This window comes from Bos javanicus, chromosome 28, assembly GCF_032452875.1.
Source record: "Bos javanicus breed banteng chromosome 28, ARS-OSU_banteng_1.0, whole genome shotgun sequence".
NCBI lineage: Eukaryota > Metazoa > Chordata > Mammalia > Artiodactyla > Bovidae > Bos > Bos javanicus.
This window is the reverse complement of record NC_083895.1, coordinates 44,565,753-44,589,434: the sequence shown is the minus strand read 5'-3', so window position 1 is coordinate 44,589,434 and position 23,682 is coordinate 44,565,753. Positions and strand designations below refer to the sequence as shown.

The 23,682-nt window shown below is 42.7% G+C and overlaps 1 protein-coding gene across 10 annotated transcripts in view; it reads right to left on the bottom strand.

Moving 5' to 3' along the window:
- Positions 1-23,682, bottom strand: part of WDFY4 (WDFY family member 4) — a 248,168-nt gene that overhangs the window by 178,719 nt on the left and 45,767 nt on the right. For 7 of the 10 annotated variants that reach the window (XM_061405647.1, XM_061405640.1, XM_061405641.1 and 4 more), the window contains exons 10-12: positions 23,453-23,557; positions 21,844-22,034; positions 13,463-14,067 (exon numbers count right to left, since the gene is read on the bottom strand). In XM_061405647.1, coding sequence (XP_061261631.1) covers positions 13,463-14,067; positions 21,844-22,034; positions 23,453-23,557 — 901 coding nt within the window. Of the gene's footprint in view, positions 1-13,462; positions 14,068-15,083; positions 15,285-21,843; positions 22,035-23,452; positions 23,558-23,682 lie in introns of those variants that run through there. The other 3 variants (XR_009734260.1, XM_061405648.1, XR_009734259.1) reach the window with 2 other exon arrangements.

The following is a 23,682-nucleotide window of genomic DNA, read 5'->3' as shown; positions in this document are numbered from 1 at the left end:
GATCTGACCCTAAACCACATTCCAAAGACTTTGAGAACTGAACTCAGGGATAAACTACCACCCAAGACTGGCATGGGACAATTAGAAGGTACGTCAACTTGCCCAGTAAAATCTTTGAAAACCAGACTGATACTGGACACATGGTCCAAGAAAGGTGGATAAGAATTTGCAGCTTGAACCTCATCGGGTCAGTTGCCTGCTAAAGCAAAATAATCAACATTCTCCAGAAGATGGCAATGAGGGCCAGAGTTCATAACATCAAAAATGTCCAGGATATAATCTGAAGTTACTCAGCTTAGAACAAAGGAGGGAAATCAGAATATCTCACATGGAAAAATATAACAGATGCCAAGGTGGAGATGACACAGTGGTTGGAATTATCAGAAAACAGCAAAAATCACTGAAACTATAAATTGAAAAACAATAGAGGAAAAATGAAGTAAAGGTCTAATTATGTGAAAAAGTTTTAAAAACCGAAAAACCACCAGCTAAGTTAGCAAAGAAGGAAAAAAGACACAAATTACCAATATTATAAATGAAAGAGAGACTACCATTACACAGCCCACAGACATTAAAAGGATAAGAAAACATCACAAATAACTGTGCACACAAATTGGACAACCTAGATAAAACAGACCAGTTCCTTCAAAGCTACAAAATACCAAAAGTAAGCAAGAAGAAATAAATAAACAGAACAGTTTTACAACGATTACAAAAACTGAATATGTAGTTTAAAACCTTTCCACAAAGAAAACTCCAGGCCCAGATGTTTCCACTGGTGAATTTTACCATACATTTAAAAGATAAATAACACCAATTCTATACAACTTCCTTCAAAATATATAAGAGAACACTTTCGAATGCATTTTGTGAGACCAGTATGACTCTGATATCAAAAGCAGACAAAGCCAGTACAAGAAAAGAAAATTGTCTGCCAACATCGCTTATAAAAACAGGTGCAAATTCTCAACAAACTATTGCAAAAACAAATATAACCATACACAAAATAAATAAGGCATTGTGGCCAATCTGTCTTATCCTGCAAGGCTGGTTCACTGGTCAAAAATGAGTCAATATAATCTATTATATTATTAAATTAAAGAAGAAAATTATGATCATATGCAGAAAAAAAACATTTAAAAAATTCAACATCTGTTTATGATTTTTTTAAAAACCCTTGGTAAAATAGACATAGAAGGAATCACTCATAACTTGACAATGGACATCTACCAAAGAAACTCAGCTAATAGAATATTTGATGCTGAAAGACTGAAGACCTTCTCTTCAAGCTTAAAGACAAGGCAAGTATGTCCTCTCTCACCATTCCTATGCAACATCATGCTGAAACAACAGATTGGAAAGGAAGGTATAAAACTGTCACTATTCACAGACAATATGATTGTCACATAGAAAAAAAAATCCCAAGCAGTCTATTTAAAAAAAATAAAAGTTCGCAGAAAAGATAAATGAATTAGCATGGATGCACAGTGACATTCAGAAATTGATCACATTCCTACTAGAAGTAAACAGTTGGGATACAAAACATTTAAAATATCATTTAAAATCATGCTCCCAAAACATAAGAATAAATCTAATTTTAAAAATGTGCTTGCTCTGTATGCTGAATACTATATACCTTGATTTTAAAAAAAAATCATAGATTTATATAAATGGAAAAACAGTCTGTTTATGGATTGGAATACTCAATGTAGTTAAGGTCTTAATCCTCTCCAAATTCATCTATAGATGCTGTTTAATACAATCCCAATCAGAATCCCAGCAGGATTTTTGTAGGCAGAGGCAAATCGATTGTTAAATTTCAGCCTGTGAAAGACACTTTAAAAATGAAACAAAAAGTTATAGACTGGGAGAAAATATTTTCATCCACACAGTGGAATACTACTCAGTAATAAAAATGTAAGAACTATTGATACAACCAGCTGGATAGATCTCAAAGGCCTTGTGCTGAGTTTCAAAAGCCAGCTTCAAAAGATACACACTTGTGCTTGTGTTTACATGTTATTCTGAAAAAGATGAAACTAAAGGAATAGCTCAGTGGTTGCCTGGGGTTAGGGATTGCGAAAGGGTTTCATCATGAAGGGACACCACTCAGAATTACTTCAAGGGGTGGGGCTGTTTGTTCATATCCTGACTGTGGTGGCGGTCACGAGACACTGCGCGTGACCTAAGACCCAGAGTTTACACCAAAAAAAAAGACTTTAACTGCATGCTAATTGGGAAAGTAGCAATACAAAGAAAAACAAAGGAAAACAAATCACAAGAGGAATCCTGAATCACAAACACTTGATTGTCAAACATCTTGCCTCCAGCATTGCTTTTACAGCCCACAATGATACTGCTCTTGGCGCCACCAGCCCCGGAGGACGGCTAAGGCACCAAGAGTGCTCCTGACGCTCGGTGTTGATTTGTCCAGTTCAGTACCAAGCAGACATGTGTCGACCTAAGTATCTTCCTGGCACGCTGGATACATCTAGGAGCTAAACAAAGCAAAACCCACACCTGGTAAGCGAGAAGAAGGGTATAGACAATAAAGGTGAACATGATAAACAGGTAAATTACAAATAATAAAAATTCCTATTGCTATGTAAGCTTTGCTGCTGCTGCTGCTAAGTCGCTTCAGTCGTGTCCGACTGTGTGCGACCCCATAGACGGCAGCCCACCAGGCTCCCCCGTCCCTGGGATTCTCCAGGCAAGAACACTGGAGTGGGTTGCCATTTCCTTCTCCAGTGCAGGAAAGTGAAAAGTGAAAGTGAAGTCGCTCAGTCGTGTCCAACTCTTAGTGACCCCATGGACTGCAGCCTACCAGGCTCCTCCGTCCATGGGATTTTCCAGGCAAGAGTACTGGAGTGGGGTGCCATTTTTACTATACTATAAATAGCATTGTAAAATATATACTCAATACATGTCATATATTATTATATAGTATATTTAATAATGTAATAGAATAATAAAAAAGAAATTACATATTATGAAGAAGGATGATAAATGTTATGCAGAAAAGAGAAAGAATTTAGAACATTGGGTGTAAGAGGGAAAAAATTTACAATTTTAACTTGGGTGGTAGAATTGGCTTCTTTGAAAAGGTAACATTTGGGCGGACTTGACAAAGGGGATGCAGATATCCAGAGGAAAAGCATTTTAAGCAAAGAGGATAGCCAGTGCAAAAGCCCCCAAAGTGGGGGTATGTCTGACCTGTTCAAGGAGCAGCAAGGAAGCCCGCGTTATTCCTCCGATACTAAAGCCACACAAAGAAAAGAAAATTACAGACCAATATCCCTCATTAATATACGTGCAAAAAACCCTCAACAAAAAACTAACAAAACAAATCCAACAGCCTAGCATTATATACCATGGTTTAGTGGGATTCATCCCAGGAAAGCAAGCGGGGTTCAACACTAAAAAACAATCAGTGCAGTGCACCACACTAATAAACAAAGGGAAAAAAATGATCACCTCGAATGATAGAGAAAAAACATTTGGCTATATTCAATACCCTTTCATGATTTAAAAAGACATCTGACCCAATGTGCTGTCCACCTTCTCCAGACCCACACTGTGGATTAGCCAGCCTAGAAGTACATCATCCATCCCAGGGAGAAGGATCTGGGAAATACAAGAGAAGTTCAGCATGATTCATCACCATGGCAGCTGCCTTTTATTGAGCTCTACCACAGTGTGTGGTATGGTGCGTGTGTGTGTGTGCGTGTGTGCGTGTGTGTGTGTGTGTGAGATGTACGCTATGAGGGGGGTGGTGTGTGTGTTTCATGGGTATTATATATTCTGTATTCTGGAAGTCACAGTATATATTTGGTATTTATAATATATATCTTATATTTAGTAAAAAATGTTACTGCATCATAGTTATATGGATTTACTAATGCTTCTGAGGGCTTCCCTGGTGGTTCAGATGGAAAAGAATCTGTCTGCAATGGGGGAGATCTGGGTTCGATCCATGAGTTGAGACAATCCCCTGGAGACGGAAATGGCAACCCCCTCCAGTATCCTTGCCTGGAGAATTCCTTGGACAGAGGAGCCTGGTGAGCTAGCGTTCATGGGGTCAAAAAGCGTCGGACTTGACTAAGCAACTGACACACAGCCACGATGCTTCTGAAGAGCAAAGCACGGTCTCTGGACACAAGCGCTCAGTAAACAGCAGCTGTGATACTGTGACTGAGGGCAGTATCATCTCTAGTGCTCAACTCACAACGGCCCTCCATGCGGACACTCTTACTATCCCTACACTCAAACTGAGAAATCAAGGCACAGTGCGAGGAAGGCAAAGTCTCAAGGAGCCCGGCCACTGAGGTGTAGAGCACACAGGCCTGAGTCCAAGGCCCACGGCTTTCGTCTTCCTCCTGGAGACTGGGGCCCACTGTATAGACAGAGCCGAGGCCAGTCGCTCGCCAGGGGGATGCCAAGCGTCGGTGGAGGGCACAGGTGAGAACCCTGTCCCCCATGTCCAGCCCACTGCCCTGTCCTTTACCCCCCAGACTCTCTCAGAAGAGGCTGGGGTTGCACTTCCTCTTTTCTAACCATTAGGGAAGGTCAAGGGTGATGCATTTATTTTTAATGAAAAAAAATTGTTCTATTTATGAAATCTGACTCTCATACATTTAAAAATTACTCATTGTAAAATCAGGATGACATTTGACACAGGAGTTATCTATAAAGAATCAGGCCTGATGCCATCTACAAGTTACGGCCCAAACCTTAAATTGCAGGCTATTGTGTCAGAACATTTAGCAGATCATCACTATTATTGTGGGAGTATCCAGAAAAAGCAGGACAAATACACACATACCCGCACACACACACACACATACACACACACACACCCAGAGGCTTTGAAGGCAGACACCAGCACCAGGGTGTTGTGAAAAGCTCCCTTTGTTTCTCCTGCTTCAGTAAAACATTCACGCCTCCACAAAACTTCCTGTGCTCATCCCACCAGCATGCTGGAGAGACCCACACATCTGTATATCCGAAGGCGGGTGAATTGGAGCACACGGAGGAGGCCGTGTTAGTCACTCAGTCGCGTCCAACTCTGTGACTCCATGGACCATAGCCCACCAGGCTCCTCTGTCCATGCGATTCTTCAGGCAAGAATACTCCAGGGAGAGGAGGCAGAACCAGGGACAAAGACAGTGCTGGGATCCTGGCCCCCACCACAGCCACAGCAGCCAGCCCAGAGCTTCAGCTGGTAGCAGCTGAACCTGGTAGCAGCAACAGAGTGGCACACAGGACGTGGACCTCCCAGCCACAGCGGTACCCACAGCCACAGGGAGCTGGCAGCAACGGTGGCGGGACACACGATGCTGGTGCCTCCAGCCAAAGCTGCGCCCACAGCTCTGGGCGCCCGCCTCCCAGCAGCAGTGCCGATGAACGCGGCAACCCTGGGAACAGTGAGGACACCAATGACCCTGGTCCTTCCTTTTCCCACAGCGGCGGCAGCGCCCATGACCAGGTGACCCCAGATGTGGCAGAAGTGCCTGCCATGCCAGTGCCCAGGCAGAAGTGCCAGTGACGGCAGCAGCCCTGGCAGCACTAAGGCACCAGCCATCCTAGAGGAAGAGCAGGGACAGGGAGACCACAGGGACACCCCTGGCAGAGCTGCCGCAGGGTGGAAAGGGCTGATTTTCAAATAAAGCCAGAGGCCACCAACAGAAACCCAAAACTTGGGCTACAGCACCACCTACTGAAAAACAAAAGAAAGGCCTTTTAAATGGGAACTTGAATTGTTAGACTCAAAGTAAACAAAGCTTCACCTAAATAAGAGAGACACTTCCTCCTTCAAATGCACTGGCAGAGGAACAACTCATCAAGCACCACAAAAAACCAGTAACACAGTATCACAGGAAGAAAAGAACAACTCTCTAGAAACTAAACTTAAAGCCTCAAAGACTGTTATCTAACTGACAGAATTCAAAAGAGCTATCATGGAGAAAACTCAATTAACTAAGAGAATGCTCAAGAAGGCAACTCAATGAGTCAAGAGTAAAATTAATAAGCAGAAGGAATACTTTACCAAAGAGATTGCAAGTCTTAAAAACAACCAATGGAAATTCTGGAGCTGAATAACTCAATAAATGAGATGAAGAATGGACTAGAAAGCACTAGAAACGGACCATATGGAAGAGAGAATTAGAGAGCTCAGAGTTAGAAATCTAGAGATGATTTGGTTAAAAGAAGTAAGAAAATAAGATGTTTTTAATGAAGAAACCCTATAAGAATTATCCAATTTGATAAGAAAAGGCAACTTAGAGATAATGGGTATCCCCGAAGAAGAAGAGAGTTTACTTAAAGAAACAACAGCTGAGAACTTTCCAAATCTGGGAAGAAACTGGATATATAAGTCCATAAAACTAATAGAACTCCCAGTTATTCAATGCAAAAAGATCTTCTCCATGAGACATGACATTAAAACTGTCAAAAGTCAGTGATAAAGAAAGAATTTTAAAGATGATCAGGAGGAAAAAAAGACAGTAACCTACAAGTTACCTGATTTAGGTTATTATATTTCTCAGCAGAAATGCTATAGGCCAGGAGAGAATGGAATAATATACTCAATATATAGAAAGAGTAAAACTGTCAACCAAGAATACTCTACCCAGAAAAGTTATCCTTCAGATATGAAGAAGAAATAAAATCTTTCCTAGACAAACAAAAGCAGAGGGAGTTCATCACTACTAGACGTGCCTGATAAGAAATGCTGAAAGGAGCGCTTCTACCTTAAACAAAGGAGCAAAAGTCCCCAAAACTTTGAGTAGGTAATAGACAGAATCAGAAAGCTGCAAGTCTGTATCAGGATAAGTTGTTAAGCAATTAGAGCATACAGGTCCAAGGGGATAAAAGCATTAAAAAAAAATCGCTACTTCAATTTGGTAATAAACTCACAACACAAAAGGGAATAATTTGTGGCAACAAAACTAAAAGGGAAGAATAAAAAGATAAAATCTGGATGAGCAAATGAAGATGACAACTTCTCAGTAGAAAAAGAACAACAGCACCCCACTCCAGTACCCTTTCCTGGAAAACCCCATGGACGGAGGATCCTGGTGGGCGTCAGTCCCTGGGGTCGCTAAGAGTCGGACATGACTGAGCGACTTCACTTTCACTTTTCACTTTCATGCATTGGAGAAGGAAATGGCAACCCATTCCAGTGTTCTTGCCTGGAGAATCCCAGGGACGGCGGAGCCTGGTGGGCTGTCGTCTATGGGGTCGCACAGAGTCAGACACGACTGACACGACTTAGCAGCAGCAGCAGCCGCCTATGAAATGGGGTTCCCAGGTGGCACAGTGGTAACGAATTTGCCTGCCAGCGCAGGAGATACAAGAGACACAGGTTCAAGCCCTGGGTTGGGAAGATCCCCTGAAGTGGGAAAATGGCAACCCACTCCAGTATTCTTGCCTGGAAAATTCCATGGACAGAGGAGCCTGGAGAGCTATCGTCCATGGGCTCAGAGTCGGACACGACTGAGCGACTGAGCACACACGCAGCACAGCCACCTATGGAACAGTGCATACAAACCACACGGCAACCATAAAACCAAAATCCGGAGCAGAGACATCAAACATGAACAACAGAAAATTTAGGAAAACGCCACATAAAACCACCAAATGAAATGACAGAAAAGCAAGGGGAAAGAAACTATGAAGATACCGAGCAACCAGAAAACAAAAGGTAGGATGGCAATACTGAGACTTCGCATGTCAATAATCACCCTAAATGTAAATGTACTGAATTCACCCATTGAAAGAGTGGCTGGGTGGGTTAAAAAGCAAGACCCAACTATATGCTGTCTCCAGGAGACTCATCTCAGCTCTAAAGACAAATACAGGTTCAAAGTGAAGACATGGAAAATTATACTCTAGGCAAATGGCAGCAAAAACCAACAAAAAAACAGGTATAGCCATACTCATAGTGAACAAAATAGACTTTAGGCCAAAAGAGATAACAAGAGAAAAAGTGGGGCTAATCCCTCAAGTAGACATAGCAAGTGTTAATACATGTGGACCTAACACAGGAATACCAGCATATATGAAGTAATTTTAACTAACCTAAAGGGAGACATTGACAGCCACATAAGAACAGTAGGGGCTTTAATACCCCCACTCACATCAACAGATTATTTGGACAGAAATTCAGTAAGGAAACATGGGGCTTAAGTGAAACATTAGAGTAGACAGACTCAGATAAATACAGAACATTCCATCCAAAATCAGCAGAACACACATGCTTTTCAGGTGCACATGGAAATTCTCCAGGACAGACTATATGTTGGGACACGGGTCTCAATAGGTTTAAGAATGAAATCATATCAAGCACATTTCCAACCACCTGTATGAAACTGTAAGTTGATTACAAGTAAAAGGATGGGAAAATCACAATATGTGGAGGCTAAACAGCGTGGTACTGAGCAACTATTGAATGAAGAAATCAAAGGAGAAGTCAAAAAATACCTGAAGACAAATTCGAGTGAAGATATGCCACACCAAAATCTATGTGATGCAGCAAAAACAGTTCCAACAGGGAAGTTTATAGCAACACAGGCTTACCCTAAGAAATAAGAAAAATCTCAAAAAAACAGTCTAAGCTTACACCTAAAGAAGTAGGAAAGAAGAAGAAACAAAGCCCTAAGTCAGTAGAAGGAAGGAAATAAACAAAAAAACCTGGTGGAAATAAATTATTTTTAGAGACTAAAAAGACAGTAGAATGAAACTAAAACCTGATTCTTTGAAAAGACAAGCAAAATTGACAAATTTTTAGCTAGACCCACCAAGATAAAAAGAGAGAAGGCTCACATAAAATCAGAAACAAGAGAAATTACAACAGATATCACAGAAATACAAAGGATTGTAAGAGAGTACTCTGAACTGCTTTACATCAACAAATTGGACAACCTAAAGGAAATGGATGAAGTCTTAGAACAAACAACTTTCTAAGACTGATTCATGGAGAAACAGAAGATCTGAATAGACTGATCACTATAGATGACGGAAACAGTAATCAAAAATATCCCCAAAACAGAAGCCCAAGATCAGACAACTGGCAAAATCCACCAAACATTAAAAGAAGGGTGTCAAGCAAAAACCTGGAGACAGGGGCATGCTTCCTAATTCACTTTATGAGGCCAGCACTACCCTGATACCAAAACCAGACAAGAACAAAACAAAGAAGACAATTAGAGGCCAATGTCTTTGATAAACATAGATGCAAAAATTCTCAACAAAACAGTAGCGAACTAAATGCAACAGTGCTCTGAAAGGGTTATGCGCCCTCCTCACATGGGGCTTATTCTAAGGGTGCAAGTGGAGTCAACATCCACAGATCAATCAGTGTGATGCACCACACAAACAAAAGGACCAAATCATACGAGTGTCTCAGCAGATGCAGGAAGAGCATCTGACAAGATTCGACATCCACTTATGATTTTTAAAACTCTCAGTAAAATGAATAAAGGTCATCAATAACTTATATGTCAAATCCAGCTAACATCTTACTGAACAGTGAAAAACAAAGCATGTTCTCTTAGATTAGAAACAAGTATACCCACTCTCACCATTCTTACTTACTATAGTATTGGAAGAATTAACATTGTTAAAATTTTTCCATATTACCAAAAGCAATCTACAGCTTCAACGCAATTCCTATCAAAATTTCAACAATATTTTTCACAGAAATGGAATGTAAAAGTTCTAAAATTTGCATGGAGCCACAGAAGGCCTTGACTACCCGGAGCAATTCTGAGAAAAAAAGGACAAAGCTGAGGGTGTCACACTCTCTAATTTCAAATTATACTACAAAGCTATAGTAATCAAAACATGTATAAAGAACTCAGGCAAGTCAACAACAAAAGAACAATCTTTTTAAATGGACAGAACTCTAAGTAGACATTCCAAAGATTACATACAGGTGGCCAACAGGCACCTGAAAAAATGTTCAACATTATTAATTATTAGGAAAATGCAAAGCAAAATCACAATAAGATATTACCTCATGCCCAACAGGGTGGCTATTACTAAAAAAGAAAAAAAAGGCGATAACGAGTATTTGCGAGGGTACAGAGAAAAGGAACCCTCATCCACGGTTGGTGGGAATGTAAATAAACATTGTGGAGATTCTGCAAAAAATTAGGAACAGAACCACCGTATGGTCCAACTATTCTGTTCCTGGGTATTTATCCAAAGGATATGAAAACATTAATTCAAAGAGATGTATACACTGTTACGTTCACTGCAGCTTTATTTACAATAGCCAAGATAAGGAAATGATCAAAGTGACCATCCACAGATTAATGGATAAGAAGATGTGGTACGCATGCACACACAGTAGAATCCTACACGGCCATAAAAATGTGAACTCTTGCCATTTACAATATAAATGGACCTTGGGGGTATTATGTTACTTGAAATGTCAGATGGAAAGGATAGTGTATGATTTCACTCATATGTGGAATGTAAAAAGTACAAAAATAATTGAATAAATAGAACAAAACAAAAACAAACCCATACAAGGAATTCCCTGGCTGCCCAGTGGTTAGACTCCATGCTTCCACTGCAGGAATCTCACTTACCCTGGTTGGGGAACTAAGATCCCATATGCTGTGCAGCCAAAAAAAAAAAAAAAAACAGAAACAAAATAAAAACACAGATACAGATAACAGACTGGTGGTTAGAGGAAGGGAAGGAGGGTTGCAGGAGGGCAAAATGGGTACGAGAGATCAACTGTATGGTGATGAATGGAAACAAGATTTTTGGTGGCAAGGACACTATAGTATATACAGAAGTCGAATTATAATGTTGTACACAGGAAACATATAGCTATAAACCAATGTCACCTCAATTTCTAAAAGGTGCAGAGTCTAACAGACTTTTGTCCAAAGAAGATACACAAGTAGCCAACAAGCACGTGAAAAGATTCTCAATATCAATAGCCTTCAAGGAAATGAAAATCAAAAGCCCAATAAGATACCACATCATCCCCATTAGGAGGGCTATAGTCAAACAGAGAATGACAAGAGTTGACAAAAAGATGTTCAAACTAAACCCTCACACACTACTAGTAAGAACATAAAATGGTGCAGTCACTCTGGATAACGATTTGTGGTTCCTCGAAATATTAAACATCGAGTTACCGTATGACTTAGTCACTAGTTGGGTATCTAGCCAAGAGATACACAAACATGTATCCACAAAAATCTTGTTCATGAATGTTGATAGCAGTATTACTCATAATAGCCCTAACGTGAAAACAACGCAAATGCCCATCAGCCGTTATGGAGACGATAACTGTGGTATACACACTGGAATATTATTTGTCAATAAAAAGAATTAAGTACTGATACATGCTATAACATGGATGAACCTGAAAACATTATGCTAAATGAAAGAACCAGAAACAAAAAAATCACATACTCGACTATTCTGTTTATATGATATATCTAGAACAGACAAGTCAGTAAAGACAGAAGATAAATTAACGGTTGCCGGGGACTGGAGGTAGGGGCGGAAGAAATGGAAAATAATGGATAATGGGTATGGAGTTTCTTTTTTGTGTGATAAAAATGTTCTAATCAGTTGTGGTAATGATCATATAATTCTGTGAATATACAAGAAAAACATTCAATTGTACATTTTAAAGGGGCGAAGTTTATGGTGTTATGTCTCAATAAAGAAGCTGCTCTTTAAAAAAAAAAAGGATAAAAGAAAAAAGAATAAATGTTCTCACATGGGAACATCAGGGTCCTGAGGTTTTACTGGCAAGTTCTATTACACAGCTAAGAGGGAACACCGCCCAACTGCTTAGGCCAGCATAAATGTGACAGTAAAAATAGTAAAGAAAGTGTGAAGGGCTGAACTTTCTCACAAACAAAAAATATTTTTAAAAAGTCAGCAAATCAAATCTAGCAATAATTATATCATGAGCAAATTCTGAAGGAATGCAAGGTCAGAAAACAGACTGATTTACCAGATGAACCGATGAAACAAGAACAATCATGATTATCACAGTGGTTGGAGAATTGACATCCAGCCCCCTCACCACCAGCTCCCAGTACTGATGTCTGGCTGACACATGCGGTGCTCACTTTGGATAAACATGTGCAATGTCTTTCAGAAGAGAATCCTGTGGTGTTAAGGGCCATGTGACCTGGAGAGGTGGCAGGCAGGATAGTTTACTGCAATATTAATTTTTGTCTTATCACCAATGCTTCAGAGGAATGAAAAAAAAAAAGGATACCAACTATTCTGTTGCTTTGTTATTTCATTTTCCCCCTCCTGATCCAAAGCGGGTGGGCGGTTCTTTGTGCTCCCTCACTTTAGTGGAATTCTGTGTTACAGGCATGAAAGTAAAAAGTTGTTTAGCAAAGTCAGGTCCTTGAGAAGATTAGCCTGCAGAAGAGATGTCCTTGTTGGGGGAAATGGAAGCAGCAAGAAAGAACAAGAGTCCCATGATTGGGAAGGACGCTATGGTTTGTGTCTCACAAGTCAAGGACATCACCCACGCCCTGGCAGTGCCCTGGCAGGCAGGAGATGCCATCTAGGAAGGCAAAGGCTACTCAGCACACCACAGAGGCTGGGCCCAGGCACCTAGGCTCCGAGGCACAGCAAAGAAGCCAAGGAGAAAGGGAACCTGTGCGCAGCAGAGCTCTGCCCGCAGTTTCCAAGATCAGGTAAGCTTCCCTGGTTCTCGTGTGCCCCATCAGCATCCCCTGACCCTGAACTGAGTCAAACCGGTTTTCTGCCAGCTCTCAGGGTAGGGGGGCGAAGTTAACTTGATTTAAAGAAAAGAAAAGGCAAAGTTAACCAAGACCAAGTTAACTTGATTTCAAGGAAAGAAAATCACGCTGTCACCAGCACAGCCCGCTGGGATCCCCAGGAAGCATAAGATGGAATCTAGGTGATAAGATAAGGCCCAACCTCTTCCTCTGTGCTTAGTCTCGTCTCACTTGTTCATTGGTCACTGCCTGCAGAGGCCCTGCACCGGGCAGGCGCCTCAGACCGGAGATCCCAGTGCAAAATGGCTGCGCAGGACACGGCAGCCCGCAGATCTGCTGCAGAAGCGAGGTGCGCGATCCTCCATTCAAGGTGGTGGCCGCGGGCCGTGTGCCGAGGTGGTGCGCCCGCCCTGCGGTTCCACCCTCCCCTCTACACAGGATCCCGAAAGGCAGCCCCACCCCAGGCTTGTCCAGAGAGCAAGAGAGCTTGCACCTCTCCATTCTCTGTTAAAAGAAGAAAGGTTTCCTTTGCTTCTGAATCCAGTTCGGTCTCCTATCGGCTTAAACCTCAGATAGGAGGACTCTTGCTGGGAATGGACTCAGGAGGGTTAGTAGCAGTGTAACTTTCCGCACACCCACTTTGTACTACGCATGTGCGGGATAAGTGCCTGGGACACAGGAAACAGGCACACCGAGGGCAGATTAGGGAAGCAGCAAAGCTCTACCTCTCTTCCAGGTCTGGCCACTGCGTGAAGCTTCCCTGGGGGTCACTGCCAGGTTCTGCCCTCTGAGGGTCCACCGCTAGCTCCTGCCTGGTCCTCGGGGCGTCCTTCAGGTCCCTGCGCAGGTGGAGGGTGCCTCGGGCCATGCTGTCCAGAAAGCTGAGGATCTGCAGGCAGCTCTGGATCTTGGGTGGGAGCAGGCTGGCAGAGGAAAAGGCCGCACTCAGCAGATCAGCAAACGGCCTGGCCTTGGTGTCCTCCCGGGAGGGCGGAGGGGCGTCCTCCCGGGAGGGCGGAGGGGCGTCCTCTTCCTCCAGGGCCCCAAAACAGCCCAGCAAGCAGAGGTCCTCGGCCAGCTTCTCAAAGAGCCCGGTCCTCCTAAAGAAGTCACCGTTGACTGGGTCCAGGTGCAGTGCAGCAGACAAAGCACAGAGCGTGTGCAGGACGAGGTCCAGGGTCTGGCTGGGGGACACTGCCCCCCACGTCTGCAGTGGGGGCTCCTGGAGAGACCCCTCCAGGTCAGAGAGAAGGGACAGCAGCCCGTTGAACCCACTGGAGACTCTGAAAGCAGCGCGGCCTTTGGGGGTCTCCAGGATCCGGAGCAGAGACTGAAACCAATGAGATAAAAGTGAGTGAGGTCCAGGCAGCAGATCTTTAATGCTGAGCTCCAGCCCAGCATTGCCAGAGCATTCCTGGTGCCCCTCCAGGATCCATGCCAGAGGAATAGCGAGCTGCCCGGGGGCAATTCTGAAATATTGGGAGGTCTGTACCGTTCCTCTTTATTTTAGTTTTGGGTTGCCCATCAGTGTCTTTGTTCAAATGGCTGCTCTTAAAGCCTATGCTGCTTTATAGGGTTGATTTACTGTCTTATATCTCAAGTGCATCTCTCTCCACAAACCTTTCTCTGACCCCTCACTTTGACTCATCCCAGGCTGAGTGCTCATACCTCTAACTCCCCAATCAGAACTCTCACCATCCTGCATTGAAGCTGTGTGAAAATGGTCTCAGCCTTCCTCTAGTTTGAAGTGACATGAAATCAGGCTTGTTCACTGCTGTGGATTGTAGCACCTACTTAATAAATACTTGCTAAGCTCATGGAATGTACCATTTTCTATATTGCAAAAGGAAACAGTGAAATCTATACAGAGCAGTTTATTACTATTTACCTTCCTCTGTGTGCAAGCACAGGTACTTTTAATAAATGGAAGATAGTCAAACAAATCTACTTAAAAGCGGGTGTGACTATACAAGGGAATTGAGGTGGAGAAGAGAAATCCTTCATGGAGGGAAACATATAGGCACAGCATATAACACAGACCATGTGTGGAGTTTAGCCTATCACAATGCACATGGTAGAATCTACCTTTGCAAGACTGCGGAGGATTTTCTGGACAGCCAGACTTCTCATTCCCTCTGGAGTCACACACTTACTAAGCACTTCCAATGTACCGTTCTTTGGTCCTAGTACCCATGATATAGCCTAGGTGTTCAGTAAATGTTTTAGAAGGACTGCACTTGAGAAGTTCTCATTCTGGGCTAAAGTCTCACACCTAAGAGTGAAGAATGGATGGATGATTTTAGATAAATATCAAAAGCCTCTAGATTTGGGCATTTAGTTGCTTACTGTTCGTGAAACTCGAATGGGACTCCATCAAACACCCAGGTTCCCTGAGCGTGTCTCCCAGAAAACGAGCAGTGCCTGTGGTTCTGTAGTAGGTGCTGCAGGAACATTTGAGTTGTTTCATCCTTTCCAACGTTTAGTGCTCTAGCGACACAGGAAAGAGACTTTTCTTGGCAGGCACAACTTAAAGTCAATTTCAGGATGCTTGAAACAAGGTTCGAAGAGAAAAAGGTAAGGGAAAAAAAGTTCCTAATCTGGGAGAGATGGTGCCTTAAATGCATGGTTTAGGGTGATATTCTGCAGCATAATACATGAAAATCCGATGACAAAGAGAAAATTGATGGGTCAGAAAGGGAGCGAAGGCACAAGACTTCTAAATTCTCATATAGGGAAAGTCGAATAGAAACTCAGTAAAGTTACAGGTAAATATGAAATATGAAGTCATGTCCTTCCCAGGGGAAAGTAAGTTTCTAGTTCTATCTCTAAAATGCTGGTAACTCCAACCTAACACTAGTGTTTATCTGAAACACTATAATGTGTACCACTGGAACCCAAACTTTGTTATCTAAGATTATATTCTGCTACAAGAAGCTTGAACTGCTTGGCGGACGGTGAACCCAGGCATGGGGTAGGAAAGCGTGAAATGAGCCAAAACTAAGCTAAGGCACACAACCAAGGACCCTTTCAAAGCGGAAGAGAAATGATGACCGAGAAGCTGCCCAAAGTATTCCCACGGCCCCATCAACGACATTTCAAGTACACAAAACAAAGATTATAGAAATGAGGAGAATCTATACAAGGCCAAAGGTCATGATTATGCTCAAAATGGACAAATTATCATATACAGTGAGGCAGAAAGATTCATCCGCACTAATATGGGTCAATTGATCTTTTCCCAGTTATTGGAAAAGGAAATGCATGACTTATGGTGGTTAGATCAATGACTGCCCACCACAGCTCTGGGGGATGGCTGTGGGGAAATTGAATTATTTTGTTCTTTAAAAGAAACTCAGCATCAGGGTCACCCACTAACAGGGGATGAAATCAGAGTCATGGGACATGGTTCAGGGAAATGGGATTTCCAGACTGTCTGACAGACAGAGGCAAATTGAAACACTAAGAACTAGAGTTTCCAGTGACAGCTGCTTTCTCCTCCTACGTGAGGATATCACTTAACTACTCCTGTTGTGTTTAGTCACTAAGTCATGTCCGACTCTTTTTGCAACCCCATGGGCTGTAGCCTGCCACGCTCCTCCATCCATGGGATTTCTCAGGCAAGAATACTGGAGCAGGTTGCCATTTCCTTTTCCAGGGGAGCTTCCTGACTCAGGGATCAAACCCACATCGACTGCATTGGCAGGCAGATTCTTTACCACTGAGACAACAGGGAAGTCCAACTAATTCTGTATTTGGCTCAAAACCCAGGAAAGATTGCATTTATAGACAGGTCCTGAAAAAGAGGATTATATGCAGACTATGAGAACAGATTCCCCGGGATCGTAATGTTGGTGAGTGTAAAAGCTTATGGTTCAGCAGCACAGAGTTCCCTAGACGAGGCAGGGACTTTCTCTGAATACACAGCACCACCACAGCTGCCTTCCCCAAATCCCACCCCCAACCCTGGGGCTCTGGGGCCAGTCGTCTGTGCCTGTCTTGTATGAGTGACTCACTCTGGACAGAATTAATGCTTCTTTACCAAGGTGGAGATGCGCTCTAGCCTTCAAGCATGCTGAGTGGCAGGGGTGGTCTCTTCCTGCCATCTGATAAGCCACATGAAAGGCTGACTGACCATCAGCGTGTGGCTCAGCATTGTCTGTCTCAACCTGTCTCAATGAGACTAGTGCCATGAAAAATAAATAAAGTACCGATACATCAAGAAATCTGAGGCTCTAGGGTGTTAAACTGTCTAAGTTTGTGTGAGTGCTTTCAATAGCTCTGAAAACCCCTATTACGCTATTCAGGGCAAATGGAATGAATGGAAGTCTGTTTATCACATGACATGTGACAAAATAAACACCCAAAAAAGAGAACGATTAACAAATAAAACCAATCAGATTATAAGCAATTGTCTGAGGGCTAGATGACCGCCAAAACTCCCCTCTTCCCTTAAGAAACCACCTTCCAATTGTCCAGTTTTATACCAAACATTGCTCATCAGATCTCCGTCATTCCGAGTGCTGAGAGCAGATATTTTAAAAAGAGAGCAACACAATCATAGCCATCCTTATGATCTGTGTCTCTCAGAGGGTCTATCCCCTTAATTCCTAGATGGCACTTCTCTCCTCCTATAGGGAGGGGGGGAGAAAAAAAGGAATGGCCGTCCTTAATTGTTGCTTTGTTTGATTTATTAAATTCAGAGTCATTATCTAAAATGGGGGTAATGTCATTAGAACTCAGGCTTCTCTATTATTTCTTGGGATGGGGTTAATTTCATATTTGCAGAGTCATAAAGTAAAGAGTCCAAAATCTAATTACAAAGACTTAATTTCATAGCAACTAAAGAGAAACATTTCTACCATAAAGGAAAATAAATACTGCGCTACTTCGGGAAACGATTTGTCAGGAACTGGGGGCCTAGGAGGAGGGTCTCCATTACTGTCATTCAACTTTGCATGATAATGCATCACCTAGGCTTGCAAGTCCGCGGAAGGGAGTAAATTTAATCAGCTGAAGTCAAAGTAATCAGGCTAGGGTTGACACATTTCAAGAAAGGTCAGCGTTAAGCACATTTTCTCCTCCTTAACTCAGTTACCATGTCATCGTCTCTGAGTTAGTATTCCTCCAGCTTGAATCTATAAAATGGATGTCTGCTGCAAAGCGCTAACTATGTTAAGACTAACAGGATTTATTTCACATTCTATTATTTGTTATTCCTCATAATTTTCCATGTGTCATGCTGGAAGACGGGTGAGGTAATGCAATTAAGCTCAGAGTTGAACAGCTAAATGTATATTAGCAAATCAATCTGAATTTGTGCATAACCCAATCATGGTCCCACTGGCCGTGGAGAGGAAATTCATTTGCTTACATTATTCTTTAACTCGGTTATCATTTGCCAGAATTAGGTGGTGAAGTCACATGTGCTTCTGTATTGGTATGGAAGCACCACTGGATTTTTGGAAGCAACTGCCTTAAGTCACATGTTTCTGGAGGAATTTTCTCCTCCAGAGCAGCTGGCTAACTCTCAGGGAAGGGAAGTGAGGGTGGCACCATGATGTGAATATACTTCAGAGATGGCAAGCCTTGATCAGGTGGTGGGGTGGAGGTCCCCACATTCCATCACTCCCCCTTCATTCTACATCTGACCCACTTTGCAGGCACAGCGCAAGCACACTCTCAACCACCAAAAAGGGAAATCTAGCCAGAACTAATTTCACATCTTTGTTTCCCAAGGGGTTCCCAAGGTGATTTAAAACAAAGGCCTATCTCACATCAGATTCCAGCAAATGTTGGCTAGTTGTTCATAGGACTCGATGGTGGGCACGCCTGGAACAGGCTGTGGGGCCCAATCCTTCCCCACAACCCACCAGAGCTTCAGTGTGTTATCAGCCTGGTCCCGGAAAAGCCATGGAGGCTCCAGGCACCCTCCTCACTGCCCAGCAGTAACTTGGTACCCAGGAAGAAGACAGCGCATTGAGCACAGGGTGAAAGTGAAAGTGAAAATCACTCAGTCGTCTCTGACTCTCTGCAACCCCAAGGACTATGCAGTCCATGGAATTCTCCAGGCCAGAATACTGGAGTGGGTAGCCTATCCCTTCTCCAGAGGATCTTCCTGACCCAAGAACCGAACCGGGGTCTTCTGCATTGCAGGTGGATTCTTTACTAACTGAGCTATGAGGGAAGCCCAGAGTATGACTGTGTTAAAAAAGCTCACACACTATTCATCCCTGATGTACTCCCTCGATGGTGTGATACTGAGATGATACTGAATCTGTAGAACACCATGGCTTCACATGGCTAATTCTGGAAATTCAGTCCTATTACCCAAGGTCTGACACTCCAGGATGGTGCCTCTGGGCTATCGGGTAAACAAGATGAACTTTGGAGCAAAGCAGAGAGCTTTTCTGTAATAGACACAAAAACACTACTCTCCAAAACACTATGAATGTGGAAATGCCAGGTACAGTTAGGGATTCCAATTATTCATCCAAGAGAAAATCAAAGTCCTGACTGCCTTGGTCCCTGCCTTCCCTGTCCCTCATTCGAATTAACTTGAACAGAGACATATGAGAAAAAAATTCAACAAAGAGCGTGGTGAAGAGAAAAGATCACCAAATTTTTAGTCGCTAGTCTTAGATCCAAATTCAACTTCACCTTTGAGTATTAGAATCTCTCCGGGCCTGTCTCTACTCCCACATCAGGAGTGGACCACGTGAAGCCAAGGTGCTCTCCAGCTATAAACTCTTATTAATTCTTGCTATCTCTCTGCCTTAATCTTCCCTCTACATGCTCCCTTCAGACCTGTTACTTCACATAACCATGGAACTCTAGTGTCTTTAAAAAGACCTTTAACTTTCCTTTTTTGTTCCATCACCTTCACTGATTTTCTGACTCTGTGGTGAAATCACTGTTTTGGTTCTTGTCATCTATGAAATGCATGATAACTATAGTCAAAAGGTCACTTTGGGGTGGGCTTCTCATGACACATTGGCTATGCTGAGCTCCACAGGCTTAGGTCATTAGATAACATGAATACCGCTACATCAGTGCCTGACACTGGCTTTGCTAGGAAATTAAGTTGGTAAAATAAACTGAATGTCGTTCTCTAACTGTTAAAATGGTTTTGTACTGAGATCAGCTCAGTTCAGTTCAGTTCTGTCGCTCAGTCGTGTCCGACTCTTCGCGACCCCATGAATCACAGCACACCAGGCCTCCCTGTCCATCACCAACTCCCAGAGTTCACTCAAACTCACATCCATCAAGTCAGTGATGCCATCCAGCCATCTCATCCTCTGTTGTCTCCTTCTCCTCCTTCCCCCAATCCCTCCCAGCATCAGGGTCTTTTCCAATGAGTCAACTCTTCGCATGAGGTGGCCAAAGTATTGGAGTTTCAGCTTTAGCATCAGGCCTTCCAATGAACACCTAGGACTGATCTCCTTTAGGATGGACTAGTTGGATCTCCATGCAGTCCAAGGGACTCTCAAGAGTCTTCTCCAACACCACAGTTCAAAAGCATCAATTCTTCAGCACTCAGCTTTCTTCACAGTCCAACTCTCACATCCATACATGACCACTGGACATAGCCTTGACTAGACAGACCTTTGTTGGCAAAGTAATGTCTGTGCTTTTTAATATGCTTTCTAGGTTGGTCATAACTGTCCTTCCAAGGATTAAGCATCTTTTAATTTCATGGCTGCAATCACCATCTGCAGTGATTTTAGAGCCCCCAAAAATAAAGTCTGACACTGTTTCCACTGTTTCCCCATCTATTTCCCATGAAGTGATAGGACCAGATGCCATGATCTTAGTTTTCTGAATGTTGAGCTTTAAGCCAACTTTTTCACTCTCCTCTTTCACTTTCATCAAGAGGCTTTTTAGTTCCTCTTCACTTTCTGCCATAAGGGTCATGTCATCTCATGGCTAAATATGGTTGAGGGTTTTATTTTGGAAGTGAGAGCAACTTTGTATTATACGAAATTCACCAGTGTCCAGTATAACATGGTAATGCAACAGGAGTGTGTTTTGCATGCAGGTTCTTCTGCACATAGACGTGACAGGCCCCGAGATCAGTTCCCTGGGGGATATTTGCATTTCAGTCTGCTCTTCTCTTAAACAACCATAAATGAAAGATAGAAGATTTTTGTTAAAGGTATAAGCCCCCACAGGCAAAAGAAATGGAAAAGCAGGAACAGAAAGAAAATTGTGAGAGCTGTAAGGGTGATGATACTTACTATCATCTTTAACTATTTTAAGATAATTTGATGATGGTTAACAATATTATTAAAAAATATAGATACGCTTTTCTTTGTTGTCCATAGGTGACACCCTAGTTTGACTTCTCCCTGTGAAACCACTGTTCCTGTGCCTTTGACTGCCTTTGGCTTCCTCTTCCCACTTCAGACATTCCCGCCTCTGTGACCCTTCCTCAAACATGCAAGGCAATTTCTACTTCTCTGTTCCCATGGCAGCCTGCTTTCAGCATCTACCAGGGCATAACCATGCTGCATCACCATGATTGCTTACTTAATATTAGTCCTAGGCTAGAGCTACCAGTTAGCAAGGGCTGAGTTCCATTCAGCTGTGTGTCCCGGGCACTCTGCATCAGGCCTGGTTATCTGGTAGCTGCTCACTAAAGGCTGGGCAGCTAAACGAGGCCGCAGCTTGGCCACCACCGATTCAGGCTCCACTTCCATAGTTTCCAGTGTGGCTGGGAAGTAACTGCCCAACCAAGGACTGCATTTCCTGGCACCTCATGCATCCAGATGAATCCTGCCCAAAGAAAACTGGACATGCACCAGTTCTAGGCCAGAAAAAGAGTGTGCGCCATTTTCTCTGCTCTCCCTTCCCTTGTCTGCTGGCTGGATTAGGTGCCTAGGTGACAGTTTTCCCTGAATGACATTCCTCCCAATTACTGATTGGACCATATGTAAGAAACCTCTAATGTGCCAGGCTATTGAGTGGGTGGGATTTATGTGTGACAACAGCTAGTACTACTCTGCCTGCATGATAAGTGACCAAGTGAGGGAATGAACGCATGGGCAAATGCCAACCACTGGCTGCAGGTCCATAGGAAAGCCCATCACAAAGGAGGACTTGACATCACCTTCAGGAGGTCCAGTTTCAGCTGTATTTCCCCTTGAGTGGACGAGCACAAAGCGCCCACAATGATGCTCATGTACTCCTCGGCGTTGATGACTGAGAGCTGTTCCAAGATGCTGAGCGAGGCTGCCCGGTAGCACTCGCCATCCAGGAAGATCTTGATGAAGGGCACCATGCCGTGGTCTTTCAGGACAACTGGGGACCAGACAGACAGTATTGCTAGAGTGGTGGGTGTCTTGGGACTTTAGTTTCAATTATAAGAACAGCTTTTCTTTACAATTTCCAAGTATGTTTGGCTACATATGTATATGTTTTTTCTACCCATTAGAAACTTTTTTTCCAAAATTAATACTTACTGTTAAAATAAGAAGAGGAATAGAGAAACTATGGAGCTGAGAATTAAAAAGAAAACTCTTTCTTCTCCAGTGAGAATTCTGCTTTTGAAACCACCCTCCCCCTTTTCTAAGTAGTATAAACTTTAACTGGATGTACCTCTGACATTTATTTCCACATAATCCCTAATCCAGGGCCAATGGCAATTCTTATCTTATCAATTCTTATCTCTGCCTAAAGTCTTGTTGAAAGCAAGTCGGAATTTAAGAATGTATTTAATTCATAAGCAGTTTCTTGGGATGGGGGTGGGGGGAGCAGAATCAAAGAAATTTGGCTAACGGTATGTTTTTTGTTTAAAAGTAATCCTAAGAATTTCTTCCCCGGGACTGATCTTTGGAGTAATTACATGTAGAATAAGAACCAGGAAGTAACTGGATCATTCAAATGGCATGATGTGGATTTGAGCTGGTCAACTCCATGAAGCAGAATTTCCCAATTATGGGCCGGGTATTCCTCACGTGGAATCACCTAGGGGGCCTTTTAAAAGTAGATTTCTGGGCTCTACCTTGACCTGATAATTAGATCTCTGGGAGGGAACCTAGGAATATGTATCTCCCTGTTAACCAGAATCTCCAGGAAATCTTTTATAGTCTCACATTAGAGATGCTCTACCATAATGAAATAGTCATTCACATTTGGTATTGTTGACCTGTGAGGGCCCCAGGTAAAGATGCACAACATCCCCAAAGCCATTCATGTCACTTTGTTGATGCATCTGCTTTATAGTATAACATACATGCATATGTTTTATGCATGTATTTTTAAACATGGGAGCCACATGATCTCAGGAAGCTAATTTTTTTTTTTTTTTAATGAACGAAGCTATTAAATCCATCATGGGCTAGAAGCACATCAAATTATATCTCTTAAAAATGATAACAATATTTTGCAATTTGAATCCTTTTATAAAAGCATCTACAGTCAGTGCAGCAGGATATTAAAAGATTTTACTTGAGGGAAATGGGGTTTCTGTGGTCTCATAAATTTAAGATAACTCTTTGACTCACAACCTTATTTAGCAAACTAAACAGTAAAAAGTGTCAACTGATGTGTCTACCAATTTACTGATGATCAGCAGACATAAAGCAGTAAATGGACATTAGCCACAGCGATAGTGTTGGCTATTCTTTGGATGTAGCCTTTGAACACTGGCATAAATCATCAGGAAATAGCCAATGCTTCCCCAAGCAGTCACAGTGTGAATTTGGTACCGTTCTCACCTGCATTCCTAACTGACCCTTTCAGAAGCGTGACCACCGTTTTCAGCATCACACAAGTCAGCTCTCTTTCTGTATCTTGAACTCCAGGATTGACCTCTTTGTTTCCTGCCATATTTAAGAAACAATGAAAACAAAATTTTAAGCACACGTGCTATGGCCCCAAATCTCCAGTTCCATCGTTTTTCTACCCGCTTTGTTGTCGTTGTTCAGTCACTGGGTCGTGTCCAGCT